We start from the raw sequence: 24,702 nt of genomic DNA on the forward strand, positions 1-24,702 counted from the left end.
ATTTTTTAAACTAGGATGTCATTGAACTCCTTGCTGCGTGTAATGTCCTTGGTTGCAATGAACTGATCTTCTTATCAACCTGTCTACCTTTTCTAAACTACAATAATTCCTGTTTCTTAGGAACAGCTTGTTTCTGTTCTGAGTTTGTTTTGTGTTTTGCAGCGATTAATTGGGCGCTATGGCCGTGGCCGGGGCCGGGGCCGTGGCCGGGGTTGTGGACGTCTAGTTGGTCAGAGACAGTCATGCGACCAGGCTGAAATAGGAGGTCAGATCCAGGTTGAGGAGAAGAAACAGCAGCCCGAGGAGGAGCAGCCGGTCTGATCATCCTTTTCCATTCATAGCTACTGCTTGTTAGTAACAGCTCATCTGATGATTAATTCGTGCTGCTTGTTTCTATTTTGCATTGGTCTTGTGTATTTTGCAGCATCAGTGCAGAGTAGCACGTCCTTGTGAGCAACTCCTATCAGCGTCAGCGGCAGCTGCCCTGATCAAGCTCAATGAGGCGGAATAGCAGCCCAAGCAGAAGTGTATGGCTTTCAGAAAACTTCTAGCTTGTCACACTGTTTGAGCTCGGCTCGAGGCCTAAACAAGCCAAGCTCAAGCCAACAGGAGCGGGTTTAGTCGCCTTTGCTGACTGATAATTCGAACTTGTTAACTAGGAAGAGCTCATCTGGTGATCACTGCCGCTTCTTGTGATAGATATTTATTTATCTCATGTGTGTGTCTGCTCTGGTTTGATGTTGGATTAGAACATCTGATATACACTTGGAATGCATGAAAACTATCAGTATGGACTGACTAATGACAGTACAAAAGCTTTTTCTGGGGCCAGTGTTGATCTGCGGTCGCAAAACTCTATTGGCCTGATGTGGAAAATCCGGTGTTATGATTAATTGGCAAATGGCGTCAGGTTGAAACTGCAATTTTTGTTAGCTAGGATTCGATTGAACAGCTTTCCTCGTGTAAATGTCCCTGGTTGCAATGAACTGGTACATCTGCCTATGATGGTGTTTTTCTTCTCATTTCTCACTCTTGTGTTCAGTCGTTGTCTCACCAACTCGACTACATGATCTGTACTACTTTGCGCTGTTGAGCTGGACCTGAATGTTTTTTTTTTAATCTTTCTTTTCTCTAAACTACCTGATATTTTTTCGTGGCAACATTACCAAGGCTAACGAGTAGCAAGAAAACGTGATGAAATGCGAAAGCTTGTGCTATCCTCCAAGGTATTACTCCTATTTGAAAAATACAAATTTGAAAAGAACTAAAGTATTCTATAGGTTTGCATATATTCGTTTATGGTGGAATTGAATGATATACACTAAATGTATGGGAAAAGTTTGGCATTGATGTACATGTGCGGAAATTCAGTTCGGCTCCCGGGTGGATATGCTTCCTCCAACCCAAAAAAAACATATTTCCAATTGTCAAAAAGAATTAATAAAAAATTCCCATGTATATCTCGACAATCTATGTGAGTTCGTACAGTTTCGCGAAAAGCCGATATTTTTTCTGTGTTATAAGTTAAAAAGATAAAACATGACTAACAAAAAGCCTTATTTTTAGCACCATTTTTTGTCTTTTTATACAGCCTAAACGAAAGTCAATTTTTCATGGAAAGACTTCCTCCCTTGGTTCGTGCTACGGAAGAACAAATCTTTTTTTTAGCAAGGGCGGCCTCTAAAGGCCTGGAAGCTGAATTATATGCGGTGAGTATAGAAATTACAACGATGCCCTTTTACATCTCTTGCCCTAGAAAACCTAGAATTTAAAGAAAAGGCATCAAAAATTACAAAAAGGACCCTAGCATAAAATTACATCTATTCTATCGAGAGTAGCTTTCCGAGTGTCGCGAAAGCATCTATCCCATGTGATGATGAGAGCCAAATACACCTTGAGAGCAAGAGTGATAGACCACATGACTTGAGTGGAGGGATTTGGATTTCTAACAACTTAAACCTCTACATATCTTGTTATCTTCCACTTGCTAGGTTGCTCAATGATGATGTCCTTCCCATGGGATACATGAGATGCGTGCATCCACTAACTATATGTGAGATTGAGTGCTCCCACTTTGAGGATATAAGTGATACACCGAGTGAGTTGAGAGATGTAGTTGATAGATCAAGTAAGATAATTTTAAATTCTAACAACTTACCATCTATCTCTAGTGTGTTCTCTCTTGTGTCTCAATAGGCTCCATGAATGATGAAACGCTGATGATGGATAAGTTCTATATGGTGAACAAATATGATACCACACCATGCTTATGCGAAGATGAGTATGTTAGCCACATGGAGCCTACCATTTTTCAAAAAAAAAGTATCTTACCTGTCTAAACTGTCTTGCTGCAGCCGAATATGGTTCTACCTTTTTTTTTTCTTTTGGTGTCACACAGGGCCGTGCCCATAGGAGTGCGGCCGCACAGGGCCCATAATTTTGGGGCTCCAAATTTTGGTATAGGCCTTTATACGAGTACAAGCCTGGCAGCGACAATTTAAGTTGACAGCCTGCCCGCCTGGAAAGTGATAGACTCTCTACTCAAAAAAAAAAAAAAAAAAAAAGGAAAGTGATAGACTCCGATCGAAGCGAAAGCGAGCAGCGAGGCCAGCTCGGCGAGTCGGGAGGAGCCGAGGAACATCTCTCGGATGAAGGCGCCGGTTCCTCAAAATGACGACGCCGGCCGTTCCCGTTAATCTTCTTGTTGACTCGCCCATTGAATCCAACATTGCTAGGTGCGTGTCTCACTGCCTCTTTTCTTCTCTGTCCCAGCCTCCTATGTCTACTGCAATTCAAATCAATGTCGACCATTGCCTGCTCGGTTAATACTTTCATAGTTCAATGTTCAATGGATTGAGAATGGCACATCCGTTTAATTCCAATCAATGGAGTGCTTAAAGAATAACGATCAGATCCATCATGGTAAATCGTCGATCTAATTCACAAAAGCGCAAGAGAAAAGAAAAATAACAAATTTATTTGATGATTTAATTTCAAAGAACAATGATGTTGCTCAAATAAAAAATTTGCATCTAGGAGTTGAATAGGTACTCCAAATAAGTTGACTTAGATTCAATGAATCTAATATAGAAAATATTTTGCATAAATATGCATCAATTATTTTGGATCGTAGGGTGTAAAATTTTAATATATATGATTTCTATGAAAGATATTACGACATAAACATTAATTACAATGGTTTATTAGTTTAATTTTTCTAATAAATAGGGTCTCATTTTAGAGTTCCGCACAGGACCTTAAATTTTGTCAGCCCGGCCTTGGTGTCACATATGCTGAATCATCTACGACAACAACGGCAACGAGAAGATGAATTAGTATATATATATTCTTGATATAGTTATTTATTGAAGATAATATATCTTAGTGCATATAACAGTACTAATTAGTACAGCCACCGGGACCCCCGTAGGTGAATCTGTCAGTCACAAATTCACTAACGTTATAGCATCCCGTATCAGTTATTCTGGAATGAACGTTGGACTTTGGAAGATGACCATTCCCATCAGTGTCGACATATTGCACGTCTTGAAATGAAGCAGAGTCGCCTCCTGGCCAATTCCCATTGCCCATTGGTGGGCTAGGGTCCCCTACAGGTGACCTAGTGTACCCGCCCCAAGTTACATAATTTGCATGGTCAGCCAAACCACCAAAAAGATCTTTTGGCCAGTATCCCACTGGAGCAAAATTTTCACCAACATGGGCAAAGTGTAGCCACCAATTTCCGTCGTCTTTACTCTGTAAAATGGATGAAGTATCCTTGTAATATTTGAATAAGCAACGCTACTTTTAATTTGCAGGTAACACATAAGCACAACAAATCTATCTTTTTGAATAGGGAAAATAATTTAGAAACAAGGTACTAAGAGAGTTGGCATCCCACCTTGAATATCTTGATCGATATCTTACTTTTCCCCTGGAGAGTATCTCCTGGATTAATTGGAGCATACTTAACTGGCACAAATCCAACACATTTCATATCAAAACAACCCGGTGCTTTGTACCCAGCCTGACCATTCCGATGAAACTCATTAGTTATTAAAACATGCAGTACATTTATTCAATTAAAGTATATTTTATTTTTGTGCCATGAACATGAAAAAACACATATATCCAGGTCGAAAAAAATCTCAACAAACTACACATATTCCGTTCGTTCTCTTTTAATTAAGATTCTACAAATTTTAAGATGAATTAGCAAGTCATTTAATACTACTATTTTCAACCAATCCAATGCACATTAAAATTAATGACAATCAATAGAGAGAGTAGGAATGCTTCGTGTTGTTTTTCGTTAGAAAGCTAAAACATAGACTAATATAAAACAAATATTTAATCTAAGATGTACACTAAAAGAGAACAGGGGGAGGGGGGGGGGTTACGAGGGAAATTTCATCCTGTGACATCTTCTTCTGATCAACAACATGATAAACCTATGCGATGTTGTTTTGATATTGTCTGAGCATGTTTTCCACGAGGCCTAACATAGAGTCTGCCCTTAATATTCTCAAACTAAAAGTGCATAGATGGAAATCTGTAAGTTATTAAGACTAGTGAGCAAATGAGAATAGGCTGATTACAGTACCGTCCATCCTATAAGGAAATGTGTCTTGTTGTCACCATAGTAAGAAGGTTCAATCTACAGAAAATAGAAGAATTACTTGAGAATTCTGGAGCAGTGGATACTTAAAAAATATACCATAGTTTTGTATCAATGAGGACAACTGGCTTACATTCCATCGGACTTGTACAACATTAACAAAAGCAGACTGATGTTTTTGGTAATTCTCTACCCATATTCCAGAAGAAGCTATTTGTCCCTTCTTGATATTCGGAGACTCATAAACATCTAAAGTTGCCATGGCACCATACAGTAAGGTCGCAGGACATGGCACGGATTGGTATGCCGCGATCTGCAAAGAAATATCAACCTAATTGGTAGTTCGTTCCGGAGGATTTCGGTAATATTTCGACATATTTACATGTAGTTTATTCATATGCTTTAGATAATGATATATCGTGGTGTTGTTCATCGTCTAGATAAAATGTTTACGCCAAAAATATAAACTATCAAATATGGTAACCCCCCTGACATCGTGATTGCTAAAAAAGTAGCTCATACCACAAGTCCACTGAATTATGTCTTTTTGGAGGCCACTCTATTTATTGATGGAATTTGAACCCACATTTGTAGATCAATAGGACTGGCTTGATGCTGAACTTGGAGATCATGAAAAGTAAGGAACTGTATATTTTCATACTGATGGCAGGCGGAAAAAAAATTCCAGTAAGCTCACAGTAAGTACTTTTCCGGTTTTCGCCACTTGGGCTCTTATTTTAAGAAACACAAAAGGCCAAACTTACATGTTCGACTATTTCATGAGAGTTAGAATTTACATTAACATGATAGATGTAATATGTGAATATACCAAGTTAAGCATTGACTTACACGTTCAACTATTTCACCCTCTAATGGTTCAGCCTCCATCGATTGTAAGCTCTTATCAGAGGATCCTCCTCTTTGTAATTGGATGCGACTTGGAGGATGTGGCTTATGGCACATTGTATGAGATGCTTTATCTACACAGAAGATGAAAAACATCAAGAAAATATAGAAAACTTTCATCGTTTCTCTATAAAAGAAAAATGTGAATATCTGCACACACTCTTTAAAGGTAGATACGAAAGCAATTAAGTAAACAAATTATATAGATGTAATGGTTGTGGAAGTCATACTTATCTCTTAAATTTATTGTGATCATTTCGGTGTGAATGAAAATATACATCTTATACACTTAAGTTGATTCATTAAGTGGGAAGAGATTGATATCTTTTGCATACACATTTTATTCATTAACTCCATAAAGATCATTATGATCATTACTACTATGTAAAGGAAAACATATTCCAACATATTTAGATACATTTTGTTAGTCACAATACTTAATGTTGTCGCTGCAACAAAATAAATTACCATTATTTTCCCTGTTATATAGCTCACTAATCACATGAAAACTATTGCTCTGTTACATTAGTGTGGAATTAATAATCACATAAAATTGCTACTGAGGTTGTAATAAATCACATATTAAGTACTGGATTAGTTTATTTCAACTACACCCCAAGGACCCATCAGTTTGTACCGGTCGGCTTCTGAACCAATATCCATGGGAAATGTTCATATCTATATATAAAATATTCATAACATGTATTAAGAAGAATATTTTCACCAAACTGAGGAAAACCGGATGATTTGACTAGCATTATTTTATTTTATTTTAGATGGATTATAAATATTTACTATTGGAACAAAAATAAAGCTGAACTATAAATGAATATTCTTTAAAAAATTGGAAGAATACAACAAACCAATAAGAACAAAGTACTAACTCAAATAAAATTAAAATAGTAAATGACAAACTGAATAAAAAATAAAGATAAATTATGTAAAAAACAAAAAGATAGTGGACAAACCCAACACAGAATTTAATCATACTGGTGAATTATGAACACCCACGCAATGATAAGCATAAGAAAAGAGAACACCCAAAACTTACTTTATACATAATTGATTTTCTCATTTCAATATTTTGAAACTACAAAATTCTTTTACTATGTTTATCTCACATTATCTACTGATATCTCTCGTATCTTAGGTTTTCTAGATGGAAAGAAGCCATTCACCACTTATCTCTAGATTTAACATATTAGGCCACTCATTTAAATAAAAAAAATAGGATAGAGATTTGGTACACATTAGCACTAGTGATCCCTATTTAAAATAAAAAATAAAAATCATATTCTTAAGTTTTAGAAAAATCTGAAAATAAATCATGATGTACCCAGTATTGTATCCCACCAACACGTAAACTTACAACTGGAAATAATGTGTATTTTGGAGTAGAAAGAAATAATAAATTCAAATCTCCAAAACATAATCAGACTTTTTCATTTTCGTGTAGCTTATAAAACAAAACATTTGAAATTGAGATTTTGTATGTTAGTGGGATATATCTTTAGATACTTTTATAATTCAATTATATAATTTTTTTAAACATATAAATATGATTTTTGAATTTTTCATATGGTGAGAGCACTGGTGCTCATGAGCCAAAATGACTTTCCGAAAAAATGCTATTATTTTACATACCTTCATGTTTGGAGGCCTAAAAAAATTATCTACAAGACACAATTGTTTTCTGAGGTCAGGGGGTTACCAGCAGCATCATATTAGCACCACACTTTGGCTAAAGTAAATCACTCGTGGGGCGATACATTGTAAAAATAACTATTACTTTTGAATTTCAATTTTGTATATCCTTTTTTGCATGTTATTTGTTTTAGTTTTCGGGACTAACCTATTAATAAATATCTGAAGTTGATCCACCTCCTTTTATGTCTGTCCAAGGTGCTTTCGTGAAATAGAAAAAATAACTAAAAAATACATCAAAGAGGACATTGGGCAGGCCCTAGGCGCGTGGACGGCGCCAAAGGCCTATGCACACCTACCAGGCCCATGACCGACATCTCACCGCCGCCTTTCACCCGATGATTTTGTTCAACCCTAGTAACCTCTGCCTATTGCTGTGTGATTTAGGACACTCATTTAAATGAATAAATGCTACTATTTACAGACCTTCATGCTTTGGAGGCCCAAAAAATGTATCTACAAGACACCATTGTTAGTGTGATTGTCAAGGGGCTACCAGCAGCATCATATGAGCACCACACTTTGGCCAAAGTTAATCACTCGTGGATATGTCATAAAAATAACTATTACATTTGTTATTTACCTTTTATTTTTTGTTTTTTGGGACTAACCTATTAATAAATGACCAAAAGCATTTTCCACCTCCTTTTATGTATGCTTTTGTGAAATATAAAAAATGATTGAAAAATATATCAAAGAGCACATTGGGTAGGCCTGCGCATGGGTGGCGCCAAAATCCTATGCACACCGATCAGGGCCGTGACCACCACCTCATCGCCGCCTTTCACCGGATGATTTTGTTCAACCCTAATAACTTATGTCTATTGCTCTGTGATTTATCTACTCCACCATAGAGGATACCTGCATGCAAAGATCTCCAAACGGAACATAGATCCAATCTCCATGAATACTTCTTCTTTGGTTATCATCCCCATTTTTGGTTGGTGCTACTACCGGTTGTCTCACCGCCATGTCGTTACCTAGCTATTACTGTTATTGCTCTTGCCACTCACCCTAGTATCCTTCTAATCCCTACATACATTTTTCTGTTAAAAAGAGTTGATGTCTCACCCTCCAACCCTAATACTCTCACCCCACATCTCTATAATTGTCCCCATATATATCAGTTCGTTGTCGCCTCCACTGTTGCTGTATAGCTCGGTAGGACTCGGGATGAAATATCATGTTTGAAATCTCAACTTTGTTTTAGGGAAAAACAATCGACTAGAAATACAAAAAACTAATTGTAAAACATAAGGAATTTTTGATATTCAAAACTTCTCGCAAGATCATATGCTCATGGTTGAAATATAATATCATTCCGATGTAAAAAGAATATGAATAACTTTATAGAGTTAAATTTTTGTGTTGTGTGGGTACATGTAAAATTCCATGAACAAGGGACAACTTTTGTGGCACGTGTGGGAAAAAGTTGGTGCTTAAAATCCTGTTTTTTCGTCTTCTCAGGACATGACAAATTTGGTGCTTCAGTAAATGGTTTTTAAGAGCACTGGGTACTGTACTGTTTTTCTTAGGACAAGAGATGCACCTTTTATTCATGAAACTTTGCACGTACGCACATGAAAGTATAAACATATCGATTTTAGAGCAATATGAGTTTTACAATATTTCTAACAATTTTAGTGTTTTAATCTTGGGAGCTAAAAAAGCCATTTACCGGACAATAATCTCTTCAATAGTCATGAATGAACTTATTTACAGTTTGTTGAGAGAAAATCCAGTAAGACACAATCGAGAAAATAAGTGGTTGCAGTGCAATATGATAAAATTTTATATCTGACTGAAATAGAATTTATATCTAAATGAAATGAAAATTATTATCTGCATAAAAGGGGATAAATGTTATATTTGATTTGATTGTGAGTAACTTCTAACATGAAAATAGTATGAGTCGCGCGATCTGTCCACGTGGCCCATTTTGCAAGGGATTAATCTATCAAGGCGCAAGATCTAAATGCCGCTCAATGAATCGCAGGGCGTATAGTATCTACTGAGCCACAAAAAGCGCTGCACGTACGCTTATCATGATCCTGTTGATGACAGATTTTATGCACCACCTAACCACAAACACGACCTTTAGGCGTGTGGCTTGGCGTTTAAAAGAGGATCTTTTAAGGGGCTTTACTGCCTAAGGAAAAACTATGTCGTCTAGCCATGTATATAACCACAAAGGTCCTTAGTTTGATGATAAAAACATGTTATCTTGGAGATATAGCATGATTGATATGTTCAATGATATGGGTCCAAATATTGTTGAATTATAAAGTGAGGTTCTTTCTGAGAAATGCATATCTGATCTCGGGTCTAGATGCTCCCTATTTCTAGACCAATCACATTCACCGTCTCTCTGACTTGGCAGTGTATTCACTCGTGTATTCCTAAACGTACCTTCCATTTGAAACAGTACACGAACTTAGCACACCAGAGCTCATTACTGCTTCCACGAGCGTCTCAGACGCACCAACAGCAGCGCTCCCCACATTGAAACAATTGCAAAACCATTATTTTTGCACAATTTGAAGAATATCCCGCATCAAATGCCCAGAACATAGAAGCCCAATTTTAAAAATAATCGCCATGGGCGGCTCGTCGACGCTGTGAGGGTGTTCAGGAGCGGAAGAAACTCCAGCAGCGGCTTCTCACCGCCACGAAGATCAACACGCTGCTAGCCGAGGACGGCGAACAACTCTTTGCCGGCGCGGAGGACGACGCCATCTACATTTGGAGGCTGAATCGAGAACACCACCGGTTGGATCAGGTCGCCGCGCTCACCGTCCACGATGGGCACGCCGGCCGCGCCGCTCGCGCAGGGGAAGGGCACGCTCTACTCCGGCGCATCGGCGACTCGAGCACCCTCCCACCCTTGCCATGGCTGCGACCGAAAAGCACGGCCACGAGATTGGCTTCCATGGCGACATCGAGGAGCACGAAGCGATTAAGAAGCCACAAGACGGATGCGACCCCGGTGTACCGCGGCCAGAGGACAGACGGGGCAACGGCTTGGTGAGGCGAACGTCGAGGAGCACGACGGCGGAAGGCGGCGGTGCTGTGCTTGCAGGGGAGGTGCCGCTTTGGATTGGGGGCGAGGTGAGCGTCGAGGAGCAAAACGCCTCGAATTTATTACGATTTGGGTCCCACTTTTCTGGTACAGACTAGTACTGCTATCATTAAAGTTGTCAGGTATCCAACTTTTCTATCGCCTCGTATTTGGCTAGAGAAATACACTGGCACACCTCCCGACACTCCTCACAACCAATCCAGGGGCGGGAGCAGATGCGCCCGGGATCAGAAACACCGCGTCCATACTATTATAATGATAAACTTTGCAGCAAAAGTTGAGTATTTACCGATTGCTTTCACCGTGGCTTTTGCCATTGGCAGTCTCGGCATTACAAGCATCTCTCTTCCTCTTGTGGTTTCCCAGAGGCTTTAGAATTTGGTTGTTCATTGTTTCCTTATCATGTCCACTCTGACTAATGTCGTGCTCATCGCTTCTACTCTGCCCATCATCATCATCCTTGTCACCTTGACTCTGCTCATCAGCATCCTCATTGCTTCTACTCATCTCACAATCCTAACTAGCATATAGGTTGGTTAGCTACATCTCATGAAAAACAAAACCCACATGGGACCAAGATAATGGCAAACATTATCCAAAATGAAGAAAATGCTGAAAGTAAGATAAGAATAAGATCCTATGAGAAAATCTTGGAAATCAAAACTCAGGTCAGCCATACCGGAACAATATGAGAAACCTTGCCCTAGAAATTTCGTACCATAGTACCATGTGAAGCTGGGACTTGTTCTTTTGCATTCAAAGAAAAATGCTCCATGTAATAGGCATACATGGTTTTTATCCACTTCAAATTTTACCTAGGATTCAGATCGGAAGGCCCACAATAGCCTGGAGCATGGAAGCACACCAAGCACTGTGGAGGTGATATGTAGCCATTCTACAACAGACAACTCATGCACGCAGCCTTTCAAGAATTGGATGCTTAGAATCGTATTTTCCTTGGTGTTTTTTATTATTTTCCTAAGAAAGAATACCCAGGAAAATATGGTTCTTGGCTATAAAGGAAAACTAGACTATTCATCTATGTGTTTTAGTAAAACAACTCATGATCACACAGTATGAGGTCATTCTTGGAAAGTATTGAATCTGGATTAAAACATTAAATCAAGCAGGTTTACTTAGTCATATAGACACAACATTATCTGGAATTAGCATATACATAACCAAACCTTCTAACTGCCCCTGCCAAGTCTCTCCTCCCCCCCGTGTCGCACCCAGGCGACACCGGGGGCTCCCCCGCCGCCGCCCCAAACCCTCCCCACCGGCCTCCCCCCTCGCCGCCGCTGCCGCCGGCCCTTGCCGCGGCGGCGGCGGGCCCTGCTGCCAAAGGTGGCATGGGCTTCTTCCGTCGTCTGGAGGCGCAGGTGGAGGGCTGAGGCGACTGGGACGTCGTCGGCCAGCTCGCCGGCGCATGGAAGCCGGGGCGGCGGCCCCGGGGGCGGTGGCGGTCTCTGCGCCGGTGCTGCTTCGGCGGAGGTCGGGCGGCGGCCGGCAGCGGGTGGTTTTCGATCTGGGGCTCCCCAGATCCGTTTTGGGGGTGGGCTCGCCGCCGGCCCCCCTCGGCGTGGCTGCTGCCCATTGGCGCGGCCAGGGCTGGATCTTGGCCTGGAAGGGCCCGATCTGGGCCTGGGCGGGGCGGATGCTCGCCGGCGCTGGCTGGCCGGGGCGGCGGCCCCGGGGACGCGGTGGTGGAGGGTTTGGGGCGGCCGGCTTCGCCTCGGCACGGAGGTTGCGCGGAGGACGGCGGATCTCGGTGTGTCTCGGCGCGCGGTCGCGTGGAGGCTGCTCCCAGCTTCGTCGGTGTCCCGGTGGCCGCGGTGGGCCACTGCGTGTGGCAGGCTGCCATTGCTGGCACCTGCAAGCCCATGGCAGAGGTGAGCCATGGTGCATGGACGGCGGCGCGGCGGCGCGGCGTTCTGGTGGACCGGGCGTTTGTTTCGCAACGTCCCGGGGACGGCGGCAGGTTTGGCATGAGGAGCTGGCCTACCGTGCGTGGAGGCCGGAGCGGCGGCTCCGGGAACAAGGCGTGTTGTTGGTATGCCCTGGCTGCGTGGGCGGCAGGGTATGTCTCCGTGGCGTGGGCGGCGCCCCTGTTGCGGTGGTTTGTGCTCGTCCGGGGTTTGGGCTGTCTTTGACAGTGGCGGTGCTGTAGGTCTCCGGACGAAAGTCTTGCCCGACTCGGTCGGTGCCGGCAACGACGACGCTCGAGGGCGCCGTTCTCCTCCTTGGAGGCGTTGCCGTGGAGTCCTCACACACCTCCGCCTATCATTCCGGGGTGAAAACCTAAATCCAGCTGCGCTGGATTGAATGACGGCGGCGTCTTTGGACGTCGTGACCTCCTTGGAGGCGTCATTTTTTGGAATGTTTGGGAGCCACCTCCGGCATTGCCGGACTGCTGCTTGGGTCGACGTTTTCGTGTTCCGTCGGTGCGCGAGTGCCGCTGGCTTGCTTTGCGGCCTGCCCCACCCCTCGAAGCTTGAAAGGCCTAGCCGTCTCTCTCGGCTCTGACTTCCTTTCCAGGGACGTGGACCGGGCAGTCGCGGCGCTCGCTGTTGCCGTCGTGCTGGTGCCATTCGGCGGCGCTCCAGACCTGGTTTATCCAGGTCGTGTGGCCAGGTGTGCGGGTTTTTGCCGGTTTTCCCAGAAAAACTGTGCCGTGTGTGGTTTTCTCTTGTCTGGTTTTCCTTATAAACCGGACACGGTGTTGTGTTTGTATTGTTTTCGGCCAGTTTCCCTTATAAACTGGCCAAATTTCCCTCTTCTTAATGAAAAGGCAGAGCTCCTGCCGGTTGCTCCAAAAAAAAAGCAAGACGAGGTCCTAAACAAAGTAAAAATGGTTCAGTGTGAGCTCGGCCATATAACTCGAAACACAAAATGCTTACATTTGACATTGAAGAGGCATGCATTGCAGTTACAGCTGGATCAACAGACCTAGATTTTCTATGTGCCTTCTTGTAGTGCTTCTGAACAGACTCAACGTGCCAACCTTTCAGTCTTTGGATTTCATCATCTTTCTCCTTGAGCAAGGAGTGCATTTGATGTACCTTCCTTTTGGCACCAACAACTTCTGCTCGCAATATGTTAATCTCATGAGACTTCTTTTGGGTCAAAACTTTCTTCGACTTCAGGAGCTTGATGTAGTTCATACTCAACTGTTTACATACAGAATCCTTTTCTACGAGTAATGCAGACAATTCCTTGGTGTGCTTCTTTTCGCCCCCCACAACTATAACTTGCAATCTAGCAATCTCAGCATCCTTATTTTGGCCCAACGCCTTATGCTCATCTACACTCTGCTGAAGCTTTATTGCTGCTTCTGTAGCTTGTGCTGCCTCCACTATCTTGTTCTTCAGGAGCTCCGCATAGTCCTTGTGCATTATATCCAACTGGCTATACAGAGAATTCTTTTCTGAGAGTAACGCAGAAACTTCCTTGTCCTTCTTAGTTTCGTAAGCTTGCTTTAGTTTTCTGAAGTTGCTTGCAGTGTGATCCACGGTGGTTTGAAAACTTTCAACTTCCTTCAGTAACACAAAACAACAATTATGTCAATTAATGGGATGCACAAGCTGGACTGCATGTTTTGAGCTTAGGTTAAGTACCTTAGAGTTGGGGGTTTCTGCCAAGGTTCTGGAATCCTGCATGTCAGCATCTCTGAGTTCTAAATTGAAAGCAGAAGGCAATAGAGTGTCAGTAGCAACACACACAGATATTTGGTGCTCCGTTCCAACATTAATCTTCATTTAAAATAAGAAAAAATGAAAATTGATATTCGGTTCATTATCGCCACCCAACAAAATCGACACTGAAATATCCTCACACAAGCATAAACCATAAGAAATTCCTAGGAAATCTGAAATATCCTCACACGAGCATCAAGAAATGAGGGGCTCCTCACCGGCGAGCTTCTGATTAGCACCGAGAAGCAGCTCGTATGCCGCCTCCCACCTCATATTCCTTCTCGCATCAGCCTTTCCTTCCACAAGAACACCAGCTAAGATCAGGAAGAGCTTAATTCAGAGAAACCCATAGAGGATTTAAAGCTTCCCAGGGCGCATCACCTGCAGCTTATTCTTGGCGTCGGCTTCTGCTCGCAACCTGTCTATCTCGGCGTCCTTCTCCTTCAGCGCCGCCTCCCAGGACTCGCGCTGGATCCTGTCGGCCGCCTCCCGGCGCGTGCGGTCGGCGGCGAGAGCCTCCGCCATTTCCTGGCTATTGCTCACCATCGCCTCCACCAGATCGTCCATGGGGAGGCACTCGGAACTCCCACCGCCCTCTCCGCCTCCCCCGCTGTCGAGGGTACTCCTCGGCAATGCCCTCCGATTGGGCTTAGGGTTGATGGAATCCTGCAAGCTGATACGAGACATCGGTTCACAGACAAGCGGGGAGAGCGATTTACCCAGGTTCGGGGCCCTCGATGAGGTAAAACCCTTACGTCCTGCCTGTCTGATCTTGATTATGATAATAATGGGTTACAATGGGGTGCCGAAAGGTTCGGCTGAGATCTCGTCGAGAGGCTAAGTGCTGCGGCGACCTAGCTCTAGACTTCTGGTGGCTATGATTGCTAAGATTGATTGTGTCCCTCGGTAGCCCCTCTCCTGGCCTTTATATAGGGGGCCAGGTCTCAAGAGGTCTAACCGAGTACGACTAGATTTACAGTAGTTCTAAATCCAAACTTTCCTTGTTCGGCTCCTTCCTTGTCTTGCCCGCCAAGGAACCTTCTGGTGCGCCATCCAAGTGGCCCGCCTTGCCTTCAAGTGCCTTCATGGGCCTCCAACTAGATTGTATAGGATAGGGCAATGTTGGTTACCCGAAGGGTAATGCCCACGTCAGTAGCCCCCGAGTGTCTAGCCGAAAATAGTTCGGGTAGAGACTGAAGCATGCCTCCTCTTAATGTTCTTCTCCTTGATTGTTCTTGTTCATCTTGAATCAGTATCATCTTCTTTTGTCGGGTGCGCGTCAGCGCTCCCGATGGGAGTAGCCCCCGAGTCTAGGTACGGATGCTTGCAATCCGTGCGTAGACTCAAGTTGTACCACTCGAACGTTTTTCTGCAAGTCTTCATAGATCATCCGATATATTTTAAGCACGCAAGGGATAACGAGTAACGTGCCCAACTTTTGCTGGTTAACTACCGATGGCAAAATAACATTACCCTACACATAATCAAGTCCCCGGGCATGATCCTGGAGTGCAAAAAAGTTCTGTCTGGTGCGCATTCAGCGCTCCCGATGGGAGTAGCCCCCGAGTCTGGGCACGGGTGCTTGCAACCGGGTGCAGACTCGAGCTGAGCAATCATCTTTTTCTTCAGTCTTTTTTCTTCGAGTCCTCATTTGTCGGGTGCGCGTCCAGCGCTTCCGATGGGAGTAGCCCCCGAGTCTAGGTACGGATGCTTGCAATCTGTGCATAGATTCAAGTTCACCATCCGATATCTTTTTTATTCCTTCGAATGCTTCGAGCATTCCTCACGACGTCATTGATGACGTTTACTGACATCTTGATTTTGAATGACAAGACGCGAACCACTGGGCCTATTCTTTCTATGGCTGGCCCTATTTTAAAGCAATATCCGTCCTTCTTGTACAGCTACCAAGGCGCCTCCTCGATTTCCGCAATCATCTATGGAAAAAGGCCCCCTTAATGAACTGGCAGCAACGACGCGTGCCCACGCAATCCTCAAGTTCTCCCTTTCTTAAAACCTTCAAAGGACAAAATCTTTTTGGTTTCCTCCCATATTCACCATAGCATCTTCCTGTCCTTCTTCTTCCTCTCTCTTTCGCAACCGCTGCGCCGCCACCACCGCTTTTCAGACCTTCCCCAGATCTCGCAATGGTGAAGAAGAAGAACCTCGCTGCCGCCGCCAGTTCCACGAGCGGTGGCGCCGCCGCCAAAGCCTTCTCGAATCTTCCGAAGAGGAGCACTCCAGATGCTCCTCCCCCAGCTCCGGCGCCGCCAGCGCCGCCAAGCTCGATAGCCAAACCTGGAGATTGGCTAGCGTCCTCCATCACGAAGCGTGATGAGAAGAGGGCCCGAAGCCTCGGGTTAATCTCCTCCGACGAGGGGAATGTGATTCTTCCAGGTGCGATTTCTCGGCCCAATCCCCCTGCTGGTTTTACCGTGATGTTCCTGTCGTTCTTGTATCGGGGTCTCTCGCTTCCTGCCCACGAATTCCTTCATCGTCTTCTGCGGACTTACGAAATCCAACTGTGGCAACTCACCCCTAACTCAATCCTTCACGTTGCTGTGTTCATCACCCTCTGCGAGGCGTTCTTGGGCATTGAGCCTCACTTTGGGTTGTGGAAAAAGATCTTCTTCGTAAAGAGATACAACAGTAGTAATGGATCTTTTGTCATCGGAGGAGTGGGGTTTGTTGTCCGTTCAGAGGTTAACTATTTCAGTTTCCCAATGAGAGAATCCGTGCAAGGATGGAGACTGAAATGGTTTTATGTCAAGGATTCCTCAACAACCGAGTCCCAGCTTCCTTGCTTTGCCGACGTCCTTGAAGCCAAGCCTAGGCATTCTTGGAAGAACATTCTCTCTCCGGACGAAAGGACTGCAGCCGACGAGTTATTTGCCAAATTCCTTCGAATCAAAGAAGCCGATGGTCAACCTATGATCGGCACAGAGGTGGCAGCGGTGTTCTTGAAACATCGAGTCCAACCAGTCATGGCCAGAGTTCGTCCGATGTGGTTGTATTCGGGTCCAAAGGATGAAACCAGGATAAATACTGCCGAACTATCAGAAAAGGAGCTGCTTGATGAAGTTCGTCGCCTTACTCTCTTTAGTCAAGAAGACTCGATCCCATTGATGTCTTCTTATTCTCCTCTTGATGCTGATCATCCACCGTCAGAGGTAATTTTCCTTCTCATACTCTTATTACTCTGTTCCACTTAGTCGACATAATTACTATTGTTCTTATTTGTTCTTTTCTTCGACAGATCCCCATAGTTTATGGAAACCTGCATGATTCGCCAAACGATACTTCTGAGGGAAGAGGCTCCTCAGTCCCTGTTGATTTACATACTGCCGAGTATACAGGCCCAGAGAGCGAACACGATGATCCGATAGATTCTGACGCTGCCCACACCGATCTTCCTTCCTCAGCCAATGATGCTTGCGACACAGAGGGATCAGTGTGTGATGATGACGCTGATCGTAATACCTTTGTTAATGCAGCTGTGGAGGAGACCAGAGCTTCACCCGTGAAGAGATCAATCGGCGGCTTTGCCGACGAAGACGATCTCTTCGATATGTAAGCGCATTTTTCCCTGAATTCATATTTGCCTTTTATTACTCGCATTTCTTTCATAATTCTTGTCAGCCATTTCCTTTTGCAGTGACGAAGGTTTCATTGAACCTCCGTCTAAGAAAGCCAAATCTGGCGCTGCTCCACTAGACGTCGCGGCTTCCGAAGCTTCGGCTCCTAAGGCAGCCCCCGCGGCCCAGGTATCGACTGCTTCCTCCCTCTCTAGGGGGAAATATGTTCCTTCAACTGCTGCCGCCACGATCCCTCCTTCAGAAAAACCTGTAAGTATTTTTCGATTACAACGCGAATTTCTTGGAGCGTGCCTTGTTTAACGATTCTTTGTCAAACATCTACTTTTCCTTAAGGACCTGCGGGGCGTTATATCTTCTTTGGAGGCCTTCGCCTCCCAATTTACTTCCCTGGAGGCAGACAAGGTTCGGTTGCAGAAGGAAGTTAAATCTTCTTCCTCAAAGTTGGACGGCGCAGTCAAAATAGCCGCCGCAGCTCGCCAAGAGGTCGACTCCCTGAAGGAGGAACTGGGCAGGCTGAAGGAGAAGCTGGAAGAAGAGGAAGCGTCTAGGCTGGCCGCCGAGGCTCGGGCGACTGAAAAAGATGAACTCCTTCGCCAGTCTTCGTTGGCTTTGCTTGGTAATCTCTTTTATGCTTCTCTGTCGATTATTGCACTTATGATTTCGATTCTTTGTCAGTAATTCATTTTGTTTCATTCTCTTGCAGAGGCCGCCGACATCCCTGCCAATGCTTTGGACAAGATTCCAAACAACTCTCCGGCAAACGGTGTGTCGATGACTCTCACCTCCCACCAGCTTACACGGGAGCTTCTTGAAAAGGGGAAAGGCGCCATGGCGCGGATGCACTCGATGATCTTCCCCAAGATCATTCAAGACAAGACTCTAGGGCAGCTGATCGACGCCTTCGTAGTCGACACCAAGGAGGTTATCAAGGTATTCAAACGCACTTCGCGTACCTATGGTGCCCTCCTAGCCTTCCAACTTATGATGGGTCATGGCTTCAAGGCCGATATCGAAGAGATGTCTAAGGAGCTGCCGAAAGAGCAAGATGGGTGGTTCATTGATTTAAGCGTCTTCAAAACGTCAGCCCTTAAGTGTGCACGCCAGCTCCTTGAGCTGGTTTCATCAAGGAAGACATCGGCTGGCCCCAGTTTATCAACCCAGACTCAAGCCCCCTGATTCTTGTAACAATCTTCTTTTTGAATTGATGTGAAACAATGTTTTGTCGTAAAACTTGTGATTGTAATGAATTCCGTGCTAGCAATGCTGCTGGTGCACCTTTGTTATGACATTTATACTTGCATTCTCCCGATGGGAGTTACTTTTGATGCTGGAGCGATGATCTGTCATGCCTTTGACGCTGTTTTTTGCGGAGTTTTCCCGATGCCCTGCGTTTATCGATGATTCTTCGGGTGCTCTCTCTGAAGCTGATCGAATCCAGCGTATGAAGGATCGGATCACACAGATGGAAAAGGATCTGCGCAATACCTATGCCTTGGCCGCCATTATCAAGAAGAAGGGCGAGATTGCAGCCGACATAGAGCGCTATGCTCTTACTGAACTGCATAAGGCCGCTGAAAGCTTGAACTGTAAGTTCCCTTGTCCTTGTACTCATTATTTCTTTGTCAAACGTGTATTGCCTGATCTTCCATCGATTCCTTTACCAGTCATAGCCCTGAACCGTGCTGGAGAGAACAAACGGATTCACGAGCGCGTGAACGCATTGACTCAGCTGTCATCGGCCGAAGAAATTTTCTGGCGGGAGCATTCGAAGGCTTCGGCTGTCGCACAATTTCAAGATCGGGTCCAGCAGGTCCATCATTTCTTCGACAAGTGCTACAAAGCCCTAAGGGTAATTTGGAGAACGATGTTTCCTTTGAACGCAGTCCCTCCTACGCTTTTTGACTCTGATGTCTGAATTTGGGAATACCAAGAAAATTCACGATTTGGTGCGAGCTCAGGTTTTCGCCGGGGCCAGATTTACGCTTGCCCTCGTCCTTGCACGCTATCCTTCGGCAAACCTGCTGAGTATCGCCAACACGATTGGTGACTTGGAGACGATGTACCCGAAGGTGGTGTTACCCGCCAATATAATTGTCGACAAGCTTGAAAAGGATTCGAAGGTTCCTGAAGAAAGAGAAACTCCACAAGAGTAGTTCAGGGTTAGGTCTTTATTGTAAATAGGTGATTTGGCTACTTCATCCAATCATTTGGATTGCGTAGTTGAAACTTTCTGTTCGGTAGATACATGTATATGCACTTTTACCGTGTTGATGCCATTGGCAGATTTTGGAGGACCAAATCTTAATTGCCTGTTTTATACGTATATGTACTCGTTGGTCAGCAAATTATTTGAGTGATCAGCTCGTGTTGCAGGTCTTGCTAAACCCGTTGTATGTGCAACTTTGCTTTCAACCGATGTATGTTTTGACAGCAGCTCTCGAATATATCGGGAGCACTAACTCTGCCGATTAGCCCGTTGTTCTTTGATATTTCCTTAAGTGAAATATCGAACGTGGGTTGTATTATATGTATTTCCAAACTCTTGCTATTTACGGCGCTCGTAGAGGCATCTATAGCAGAGGGAAAGGTTAGCACCCTTGTTTATTTTGCATCCTTTAGCACTCGTAGAGGCTTTTTTGGAGCACGATCTTTTGCCGCGTACTACGTTGCGTCGTTGCTCGCCAAGGGGCATAGGCAAGGTTTACGATGGTGCGGATTAGATGCTCCGAATTACTGCAATGCTTATCAAGGGATTAAAACTTAAGTTCTCATTAATAAAGTAAGCACGGGACTAAAAGGGCGAAAAAAGGAGGGCCCTGTTGAAGATAAAGGGAAAAACTAAACGCTGTTCATCTACTTTAAGCAAGGAAAGGGTTCTTCTTATCTTCTGGCTTGTCCACCACGTTAGCGGTTTTCGAAGCGTCGTCGATTTCACTAGGGGTCTCGACGGCAATTGCCAATGTCTTGCTTTCTCCCATGACTGCTGCGCCATCGGCTGCCGAAGCTTTCTTGCCGAAACTTACGGGGCAAGGTCGGCTGGCTTCTGCTTCGTTTCCCTGACGTGTTTTTCATCCTTATTATCGCGTGGCGATGGCTTGGAACGGAGATCGGTGACTTCCTGTTTGAACCCGAACTTTGCTGCAATCCTCTGAAAATCGCGGTCACAATTGTCTGAGCGTGAAAAACTTCCATAGACTATGATGTTTGTCCCGTTGCTCCCAGGCATTTTCAGCTTGAGGTATGTATAGTGTGGTACAACCATGAACTTGGCATAAGCTGGTCTTCCGAGTATAGCGTGGTACTGCGATTCCCAGTTCACGACTTCAAACTCGATCTTCTCCTTCCTGAAATTGTCGGGTTTGCCGAAGACGACGTTCAGGTAAACTTTGCCAAGAGAGTACGTCGGCGAAGTAGGGAGAATTCCATGGAAACAGGTGTCAGAATCCTCTAGCATTTTCATGGTGATCCCCATACTTTTGATTGTGTCGACGAATATCAGGTTTAGCCCGCTTCCACCATCCATGAAAACTTTGCTCATCTTGAAGCCCCCGATTTGTGCCTCGACTACTAGGGCAGCGTGTCCTGGTTTTGGTATGGTCATCGGGTGATCTGCTCGGCTGAACGTAATGTTCCGAGACGACCACTCGACATACTCGGGGATGTTTGCCATGATACTTTCTGCCAGATTGATTTCTCGGGTGAGCTTCTTCATTTCTCTTCTCGAGACACCCGTTCTGTGGATCATGCTCATCTGCCCGCGTGGTGGTGGAAACGCCTCGTTGGGTTGGTGAGGCTACGCCTGCTGGACCTGGTGCTGCGGTGGGGGTGGTGGTGGTGGTGGTTGATGTGGCTGCTGCTGCATGAGTTCCTGCATTTCAATGAACTGTCTACAATCTCTGAGCAGGTGGCTTGACTTTATTTTGTTATCCTTGGAGTCGATGTACGAGTGCAGGTAGCAGGGAGCGTTTATCTGTTCGGCGTAGGGTAACTTGGGAGTCCTCTGTGGTCGTGGTTTGTAGTTACCACGGTTTCCAGAGTTGTTCCGATTGTCGTCCTGCCGATCGTCTCGTTTGTCGTCTGATGCGTGCAGTTGACACACGTCCGTTGGGAACCCCAAGAGGAAGGTGTGATGCAGACAGTAGCAAGTTTTCCCTCAGAAAGAAACCAAGGTTTATCGAACCAGGAGGAGCCAAGAAGCACGTTGAAGGTTGATGGCGGCGGGATGTAGTGCGGCGCAACACCGGAGATTCCGGCGCCAACGTGGAACCTGCACAACACAACCAAAGTACTTTGCCCCAACGAAACAGTGAGGTTGTCAATCTCACCGGCTTGCTGTAACAAAGGATTAACCGTATTGTGTGGAAGATGATTGTTTGTAGAAAACAGTAAAGAACAATTGCAGTAGATTGAATGCGATGTAAAGAATAGGACCGGGGTCCACAGTTCACTAGAGGTGTCTCTCCCATAAGATAAAAGCATGTCGGGTGAACAAATTACAGTCGGGCAATTGACAAATAGAGAGGGCATAACAATGCACATACATGATATGATAAATATAGTGAGATTTAATTGGGCATTACGACAAAGTACATAGACCGCTATCCAGCATGCATCTATGCCTAAAAAGTCCACCTTCGGGTTATCATCCGAACCCCTTCCAGTATTAAGTTGCAAAACAATAGACAATTGCATTAAGTATGGTGCGTAATGTAATCAATAACTACATCCTTAGACATAGCATCAATGTTTTATCCCTAGTGGCAACAGCACATCCACAACCTTAGAACTTTACGTCACTCGTCCCAGATTTAATGGAGGCATGAACCCACTATCGAGCATAAATACTCCCTCTTGGAGTTAAGAGCAAAAACTTGGCCGAGCCTCTACTAATAACGGAGAGCATGCAAGATCATAAACAACACATAGGTAATAGATTGATAATTAACATAACATAGTATTCTCTATCCATCGGATCCCGACAAACACAACATATAGATTACAGATAGATGATCTTGATCATGTTAGGCAGCTCACAAGATCCGACAATGAAGTACATGAGGAGAAGACAACCATCTAGCTACTGCTATGGACCCATAGTCCAGGGGTGAACTACTCACTCATCACTCCGGAGGCGACCATGGCGGTGAAGAGTCCTCCGGGAGATGATTCCCCTCTCCGGCAGGGTGCCGGAGGCGATCTCCGAATCCCCCGAGATGGAATTGGCGGCGGCGGCGTCTCGGTAAGGTTTTCCGTATCGTGGCTCTCGGTACGGAGGGTTTCGCGACGAAGGCTTTAAGTAGGCGGAAGGGCAACGCGGGGGCCACACGAGGGCCCCACACGCCGGGGCCGCGCGGCCTAGGGCTGGGCCGCGCCGCCCTGTTGTGGCGGCGCCTCGTGGCCCCACTTCCTTTCCCCCTCGGTCTTCCGGAAGCTTCGTGCAAAAATAGGACCACGGGCGTTGATTTCGTCCAATTCCGAGAATATTTCTTTACTAGGATTTCTGAAACCAAAAACAGCGAGAAAAACGAGCAAGCGGCTCTTCGGCATCTCGTTAATAGGTTAGTGCCGGAAAATGCATAAATACGACATATAATGTGTATAAAACATGTAGATATCATCAATAATGTAGCATGGAACATAAGAAATTATCGATACGTCGGAGACGTATCAGCATCCCCAAGCTTAGTTACGCTCGTCCCGAGCAGGAAAACGATAACAAAGATAATTTACGGAGTGACATGCCATCATAACCTTGATCATACTATTGTAAACATATGTAATGAATGCAGCGATCAAAACAATGGTAATGACATGAGTAAACAACTGAATCATAAAGCAAAGACTTTTCATGAATAGTACTTAAAGACAAGCATCAATAAGTCTTGCATAAAAGTTAACTCATAAAGCAATAAATCAAAGTAAAGGTATTGAAGCAACACAAAGGAAGATTAAGTTTCAGCGGTTGCTTTCAACTTATAACATGTATATCTCATGGATAGTGTCAATGTAAGGTAATATAACAAGTGCAATATGCAAGTATGTAGGAATCAATGCACAGTTCACACAAGTGTTTGCTTCTTGAGGTGGAGAGAGATAGGTGAACTGACTCAACATAAAAGTAAAAGAATGGTCCTTCAAAGAGGAAAGCATCGATTGCTATATTTGTACTAGAGCTTTTATTTTGAAAACATGAAACAATTTTGTCAACGGTAGTAATAAAGCATATGAGTTATGTAAATTATATCTTACAAGTTGCAAGCCTCATGCATAGTATACTAATAGTGCCCGCACCTTGTCCTAATTAGCTTGGACTACCGGATCATCGCAATACACATGTTTTAACCAAGTGTCACAAAGGGGTACCTCCATGCCGCCTGTACAAAGGTCTAAGGAGAAAGCTCGCATTTTGGATTTCTCACTTTTGATTATTCTCAACTTAGACATCCATACCGGGACAACATGGACAACAGATAATGGACTCCTCTTTAATGCATAAGCATGTGGCAACAATTAGTGTTCTCATATGAGATTGAGGATATATGTCCAAAACTGAAACTTCCACCATGATTCATGGCTTTAGTTAGCGGCCCAATGTTCTTCTCTAACAATATGCATGCTCTAACCATTAACGTGGTAGATCTCTCTTACTTCAGACAAGACGGACATGCATAGCAACTCAGATGATATTCAACAAAGAGTTGATGGCGTCCCGAGGAACATGGTTATCGCACAACAAGCAACTTAATAAGAGATAAAGTGCATAAGTACATATTCAATACCACAATAGTTTTTAGGCTATTTTGTCCCATGAGCTATATATTGTAAAGGCAAAGAATGGAAATTTTAAAGGTAGCACTCAAGCAATTTACTTTGGAATGGCGGAGAAATACCATGTAGTAGGTAGGTATGGTGGACACAAATGGCATAGTGGTTGGCTCAAGGATTTTGGATGCATGAGAAGTATTTCCTCTCGATACAAGGTTTAGGCTAGCAAGGTTATTTGAAACAAACACAAGGATGAACCGGTGCAGCAAAACTCACATAAAAGTGTAGGATAACGTTGCATAGAAAACAAAAAATTTCCTACCGCAAACACGCAATCCA

The 24,702-nt window shown here is 44.3% G+C and overlaps 2 protein-coding genes and 1 long non-coding RNA gene across 3 annotated transcripts; 1 reads left to right on the forward strand and 2 right to left on the reverse strand.

Annotated features, from left to right (window-relative positions):
* The first annotated feature begins 192 nt into the window (after nt 1-192).
* Nucleotides 193-824, forward strand: LOC124686514. The gene is made up of 2 exons (XR_006997854.1): nt 193-315; nt 425-824. It is a non-coding gene; the product is annotated as an uncharacterized LOC124686514 (long non-coding RNA).
* Nucleotides 825-3,399: 2,575 nt separating this feature from the next.
* LOC124689766 lies at nt 3,400-4,925 on the reverse strand. The gene is made up of 4 exons (XM_047223238.1): nt 4,752-4,925; nt 4,604-4,657; nt 3,902-4,027; nt 3,400-3,756 (listed from the first exon to the last, which is right to left on the reverse strand). Exons 1-4 carry the CDS (start codon nt 4,878-4,880, stop codon nt 3,400-3,402), a joined length of 666 nt encoding a protein of 221 aa, XP_047079194.1. The 5' UTR covers nt 4,881-4,925.
* Nucleotides 4,926-5,485: 560 nt separating this feature from the next.
* LOC124689767 lies at nt 5,486-14,569 on the reverse strand. Its single transcript, XM_047223240.1, has 6 exons — nt 14,384-14,569; nt 14,221-14,332; nt 13,925-13,983; nt 13,208-13,843; nt 10,597-10,823; nt 5,486-5,598 (listed from the first exon to the last, which is right to left on the reverse strand). The coding sequence occupies exons 1-6, from the start codon at nt 14,567-14,569 to the stop codon at nt 5,595-5,597; spliced, it is 1,224 nt and encodes a 407-aa protein (XP_047079196.1). The 3' UTR covers nt 5,486-5,594.
* Between the last annotated feature and the right edge of the window lie 10,133 nt (nt 14,570-24,702).

Source organism: Lolium rigidum, chromosome 2 (assembly GCF_022539505.1).
Source record: "Lolium rigidum isolate FL_2022 chromosome 2, APGP_CSIRO_Lrig_0.1, whole genome shotgun sequence".
Taxonomy (NCBI): Eukaryota; Viridiplantae; Streptophyta; class Magnoliopsida; order Poales; family Poaceae; genus Lolium; species Lolium rigidum.

Coding starts and splice junctions, on each gene's coding strand:
- LOC124689766 (XM_047223238.1), bottom strand. CDS start 4,880: ATGGCAACTTTAGATGTTTATGAGTCTCCGAATATCAAGAAGGGACAA. Junction 4,658..4,751: donor TTGTACAAGTCCGATGGAAT/GTAAGCCAGTTG, acceptor TATTTTCTGTAG/ATTGAACCTTCTTACTATGG. Junction 4,028..4,603: donor ATTTCCTTATAGGATGGACG/GTACTGTAATCA, acceptor CGGAATGGTCAG/GCTGGGTACAAAGCACCGGG.
- LOC124689767 (XM_047223240.1), bottom strand. CDS start 14,569: ATGGACGATCTGGTGGAGGCGATGGTGAGCAATAGCCAGGAAATGGCG. Junction 14,333..14,383: donor ACGCCAAGAATAAGCTGCAG/GTGATGCGCCCT, acceptor CTCTGAATTAAG/CTCTTCCTGATCTTAGCTGG. Junction 10,824..13,207: donor ATGCCTCTTCAATGTCAAAT/GTAAGCATTTTG, acceptor TATGCTAGTTAG/GATTGTGAGATGAGTAGAAG.